Here is a 6,379-nt window from a genome sequence, read left to right as displayed (position 1 = left end):
GCATACATTGTTAAAAAGGCCATGCGTAAATGTTTGTTTATATCAGGTTGCTATGGTTACCCTGATGCTTGAGACACATCACGGTGACATCACTGTGACATCACTGTGACTCACTGTGACATCACTCATCACAGACAGCTTATAAATACGTCATACTATCCAGGACTCTCCATCAGAGCAAACAATCGCAGGACAAACTCTTTAGACCATGGCTCCTCTGTATGTTTTCTTCATTCTCTTAGGATTTCTTCTCCCCACGTCCTATAGCACATCCAACACTGACTTCTGCATTCCGCGAAAGACTGTCACCTACCAGAACGAGCTGAAGATGTTCAGAGAGGAGGGGATCTGGAACTACACCACCATGCTTATGAGAGAGGATTTGGGTCTGCTGCTTCTTGGGTCCAGAGAAGCAATCTATGCCCTGGATATCGACAACATTGCTGACAAGAAAGCTGCAGTTTATTGGCCAGTTACCGAAGCAGAACAGAGGGAGTGTTCATTCAAGAGAAAAGATGCCGAGGTGGAATGCCGTAACTACATTCGGACGCTGCACACACTGGACGATGACAAGGAGAATGACCCCAGAATGTATGTTTGTGGAACAAATGCTTTTAAGCCCACCTGCAGTCACATGATGTATTCTGATGGGCAGTTGAGTCTGGAGGGAAAGCTGGAGGATGGGAAGGGCAAGTGTCCCTTTGATCCTTTCCAAAGACACTCTTCCCTCAGGGTTGGAAGCGATCAGTATTCTGCCACAGCAATCAACTTCCAGGCTTATGAACACCGATTCACAAGGTTCGACAGCTCAAGCTCAACACTCCAAACTGTGCCGAGCAGCGCTTGGCTCAGTGACCCTGACTTCATCCACATGGACTTTGTGCGTGAAAGCGTTGGCAGTCCAGATGGTGACGACGATAAGGTCTACTTGTTCTTCACAGAGAATGCAGAGGAATATGACTTCTCCAGCAAACTCACAGTGTCACGGGTGGCTCGTGTCTGCAAGGGGGATATTGGAGGTGCGCGGACACTGCAGAAGAAATGGACGTCGTTCCAGAAGGCACGCCTGGACTGCCCCATCCCTGAGCACAGCCTCCTGCCTTCCATTGTCCAGGATGCGTTCCTGCTGGAACACAAAAACCAGAACGAGGGCATCTTCTATGCTGTCTTTACACCTCAGTCGGGCTCACCAGATATGTCTGCAGTGTGTGCATACAGTGTGTCTGCCATTGGAAAGGTTTTCAATGAGGGGAAGTTTATGTCACGCGAAGTCTTGAATGGTGAGTTTAAGTGGGTGACGTACAAGGGTAAGGTGCCTGATCCCAGACCAGGAGCTTGCATCAACGGTGATGCTCGAAAAAAGGGGATTACTTCTTGGGATCTTCCAGACAAAACCTTGGAGTTCATCAGAGATCGTCCCCTCATGGACGAGACTGTTCGGCCACTCAATGGGGGCCCCCTGGTGGTGAAAAGGGGGCCTTTGTTGACTCGGATTGTAGTGGACAGTGTATTGGCACTAGATGGTGAGAGATACCCTGTCATGTTCATTGGCACTGAAAACGGCTACATTCAGAAGGCTGTGAACTACGCTGGGGAGATGTTCATCATTGAGGAGATTCAGCTGTATGAGGACCCCAATCCCATCAGGACTCTGCGTCTCTCTTCCGCCAAGGGCCAGCTGTACGCAGGATCAGAGTTTGGTGCTGTTCAGATGCCAGTCAGTAACTGCGGTCGCTATGAGTCCTGTGTGGACTGTGTCCTGGCCAGAGACCCCTACTGTGCCTGGTACTCCTCCTCAGACCGCTGCCGCCTAGTCTCCAGCTTGGCGTCTTCCTCTGACACTGCCATTCAGAGTCTGCAGAGCGGAGACACTTCACAATGTCCTCGTCCAGAGCAGGAAGAGCTGGTGGTTGAAGACTTCATCCTGGTTCCTGGGAACAACATTGTGCTGCCTTCTTGCCAGCCAGACTCCAACCTGGCACAGGTCTACTGGCGATTGTCAGACCAAATACTTCACTCCGACAGCAGCAAATATTACATCTACGGTGGATTCCTCCTCATTCGAGACGCCTCAGAATCAGATGCTGGCTTGTACACCTGTGTCTCCTCAGAACAGGTCAACAAGAGAGACTACAACAGAACCATGGCGGTTTATCGATTAGCAATAACAACAAGGACGACAACACCAACACCAACAACAACAACGACGACAACAACACCAACGACACCAATGACAACGATGACAACACCAACACCAACAACGACAACAACAACGACAACACCAACACCAACGACACCAACGACAACTATGCCAACACCAACAACGACAACAACAACAACGACAACACCAACACCAACACCAACGACACCAATGACAACAACGACAACACCGACACCGACACCAATACCGACAACAACGACAACACCAATGACAACAACGACAACACCAACACCAACAACGACAACACCAACGACACCGACACCAATAGCGACGACAACAACAACAACAACACCAACAACACCAACACCAACGACAACACCAATGACAACGACAATACAGCTGAGTCCTCATACAGCCGAGTCACCAACAGAAACAACAACAGCAACTGCAGTGGGTCTTAAGGTGACCGTGGCTCTGCTCTCTCTGTCCCTGGTTACCCTTATCATTGTTTTAATCCTTTTCAGGGGCACCAGTAAAACCCAAAAGGTACAGAGACCTCAAGAACTCCCACTGTGGATTTAGTTGAAGTAGTAGTATGAAGTCGTGCAGATGAAAATAAAAAAATATATAATTACAATGTGCAAAAAAGACAAAAAACTAGACAAAGGCAAAAAAGTGAAAATAAAAATGATATGACCATATTCTAGAAAGCGGAACAGTTAAGCGAACTAATTGATTTAATGTATAAAATAATCGATTAATAATCAATCCCTTATTTGGGCATGTCATAGTTGAAACATTTAAATTATTTTGAAAAGAATACATAAATAGTGAAAATAGACAATCTACAAGCTCACAATTATTTATATATTTTGCCATTTCTAAACCATTTAAGTGCTATTTTATACAACAGAGTGATCCAAAATTTGTGAGAATATACCTTGTACTAAGTTTTCTTATGTTGTTCCAATGATCTGTATGACTATATACAGTATACACAGACCTTTCTGTATGGGTTTCCAGATTAAGATTTTATTTTATTATTAAGATGGCTCAGGGGCCACTCAGCAAAATACCACAAATCAACTTAATCAAGTGCAGCAAGCTAAAAATTACAGTCCTATTTTGGTCGTTTAGACAATGATTTAGTAACACACTACATGGCTAGTCTAAGAATGACCATCTATAAGGCCAAACCTAATTGAACAAAAAGATTGCCATGGAATGACACAAACTAACTTCATGTCCTCTTTGATTACGTCCATAAATCTCCTCTTTGGTCTTCCTCTCGGCCTCCTGCCTGGCAGTTCCAACCTCAGCATCACCCTTTGTTAGCCTCCTGGTTGGTCCCTGACTGACCAACCAGCAGGCTCTATCTGCCTTGTCCCGCCCTGGTTCCGCCTTTTTATGTTGAATTAGCTAAAACATAATTTTTGGAGAAACAAAAACATTTAAAAACATGCTGATTCACTATGCTGCCACTGAGCAGCTCCAATTGACTCAAACAAAGTTTGAAATTAGAATTGAGCACACAGAATAACAATATGAAGCAACTGAATTAACATGGCAGTGGATGGAATGTCCCACTGAATGTCCCTCCAAGTCAAAGCAACCAATGGGTGTGGAGAGGGGCAGGACAATGGGCGGGACTTGACAAAGGGTGCTTTAAGACCTGCAGTATTTTTTCAAAAAATAAGAGTTTACAAAGGGCTGATCAGGAAAATATGTTACAAAAACAGCGATAAAATGTTGTCAGGCTTCAGGTCTGGGTGGATGATTCCTTTCTTAGCATAGATCTACATTATGCTGCAGCCATATGCAAATATGGGTTCTCATACATTTCCATTCAAAGCACCCCCCCAGTATAACCAAAGCCTCTGGCCACAACCCCAAACAATCACATTTTTATTCCATTTGGTCCCTCTGGCAGCCTCCACTTTAAAAGCCTGTGACCTGGCTGGAAACAACTGCAGTAGGCTATGTGGTTCTCGAGTTTGATGAAGTCAGATAAGTTAAGTTCCATCAATCAATATTACAACACAAACTTCTAACAGCTTGCCTAATGCCACTATAGCTGGGGGACTGGGACATGAAAAGGCTGCATGTGCAGCCTTCAGAATTTAAAAGCGACAGTCCACTGGCACTGATTGAAAGAGGAAGAAGTGGAAGCAACTTACATTTGTCTGGATCAAAACACTGCAGCTGCAGCATTTTGAGGATCTGAAATGAAATGAATGAGAATGCTGAGATGATGATAAAATATTATATCACATTGGTTTTACAGTCATTTAAATATGATGTGATTAAAGACTAGTCTCATGCCTTTATGTCTTTAATAATAATCATGATAATCATGATCATCATCATCATCATCATCATCATCATCATCATCATCACCACCACCACCACGAGTGGATAGAGAAACTACATCAACATTTTAAAACTTGTTTAAGCCTGCTTTTTTCAAATATACATCCATATTAGTTGGTAAACAGTTTGAGTTTAATAAAAGCAATAAATGGCCATATGATACAATAATATCGCAGCTAAAAGCTTGATTAATGTTATGTAGCCTATTACTAGCCTACGCACTACTGCCACCATCTGACGCAAGTCAGGTTAGCCTATTACTGCATCACACCACAAATGGTGTTTCTTAGATCTACAAGTGAAGTTATTTGTAGCCTATAGCAACAAAAAGGGCTTCTACTACCTCATGCTTGACTCCAGCTGGTACACATCTCGAAGAATCATGAAAAATATCTTTATGTTCTATAAACTTGAACTTTCATCATTGTTGACAAAAAATTGTTTTGTTGACAGCTTGCCAACGGAGGTGACGTCGGGTGGCATCCGCCACGTGTAGTTTGTTTACGTCCATGTTGTGCCTTGGAAGCGCGTTGCACGGTTGCTATGGTGACGCGTGTCACCACACCATATATGGCCATCATCAACAAATCAGAACTGGTGACGTGTCCGGAGCTCATCTGTGATTAGCCGAGCCGTTGCCTACGTCACGCCTTGGTGGAGTATTTAAACCCCTAACATTTTCATTCCAACGTATATAAAAATCACTTCTGAACAATCTACGAGTACTGAATTGAACGCATCAGCAAAGTTTTTCCCAGCAATATCTGACATTATGGCCAAACAAAAACGATACCATCCACCATCTCCTGTTAGGCATGGTGTCTCCTACGTCAAGCAGATTCCTTGTGATTATGAGACGCAGGCCGCCTGTCCGCGGCGATGTTGTCCATTCCGTCATCGGAAATTAGGAGGTTATGTCCAACTGCGTTCCCGTAACGGTGGTAAAACGGAACAAGACAGCCATCAGAAGCACCAGCATGCTCTTACCATAGCAGTGGTGGTGGGGCTAAAGAGGCCGAACGTGGACAGGCTGCAGCCCAAGCAGCATGCTCTTCCCATAGCTGTGGTGAGGCTAAAGAAGCTGAACTTGGACGAGATCTCCCAGGGCTCTGCTGGGACATCACTGATCTCCCTCGACTCTGGGAGTACCTCTCCGTCATCATCTCCAGAGGAACCAGCCTGCCCTGCAAGCCCAGGTCCAAGGAACCCCACTGAAATTGAAACGCTCTTGAGTGAGTTCCTTCAAGCAGAACTTGGACCGTTCTGCAACAGCCAGTAGGAGGATGGTGATGGACATTGGACTGGACTTCATGGAAGTTGAAGCTCTTACCAAACTTTAAGGACCTCATCTAACACCATCAAACCATGAAATGGATCAAGGTGCAGAAGCAGCTTGTTGAAGCTTTCTGAACACTTAAGACAAAACAATCATATTATCTTGATATGACTGATACTATAGGCTCTTGGTTTTGCTGTGATCCTAGTTTCCTGACACTACAAATTATCTGTATGTGATTGTCTTGCTTGTAAGTCAAGTCGCCCTGGATGAGTGTATGCTTAAATGTCAAAATCTTAATTTTAAAATTGTAAATGATTGTTATAACTAAACAGCACTTTAATACAAACTGAACAGCAAAGTCTTCGTTTTTTGGTGTATATCTGAACTTGGGGTGTATAAATGTACCTATATGAGCATCACATTGATGACACAACACATGGAAGTGTCAATCCACACATTAGCCATTAACAAAATGAACAATTTCTAACACATGGAAGTGTCAATCCACACATTAGCCATTAACAAAATGAACAATTTCTATAATCCGTAAGATATCATGTTTGTATACT

General features: G+C 44.0%; 1 protein-coding gene across 1 annotated transcript; it reads left to right on the top strand.

Moving 5' to 3' along the window:
- Nucleotides 1-208: 208 nt before the first annotated feature.
- On the top strand, nucleotides 209-2,622 carry LOC308297843 (semaphorin-4E-like; the record flags this gene model as incomplete). The annotated part of the gene is made up of 2 exons (XM_080741410.1): nucleotides 209-2,161; nucleotides 2,194-2,622. The coding sequence occupies 2 exons, from the start codon at nucleotides 209-211 to the stop codon at nucleotides 2,620-2,622; spliced, it is 2,382 nt and encodes a 793-aa protein (XP_080597536.1).
- Nucleotides 2,623-6,379: the final 3,757 nt, after the last annotated feature.

Source organism: Nannobrachium achirus (genome assembly GCF_963921795.1).
Source record: "Nannobrachium achirus genome assembly, chromosome: 14".
Classification (NCBI taxonomy): domain Eukaryota; kingdom Metazoa; phylum Chordata; class Actinopteri; order Myctophiformes; family Myctophidae; genus Nannobrachium; species Nannobrachium achirus.
The sequence above is the reverse complement of the archived record's forward strand: the minus strand, read 5'-3'. Positions and strand labels throughout refer to the sequence as shown.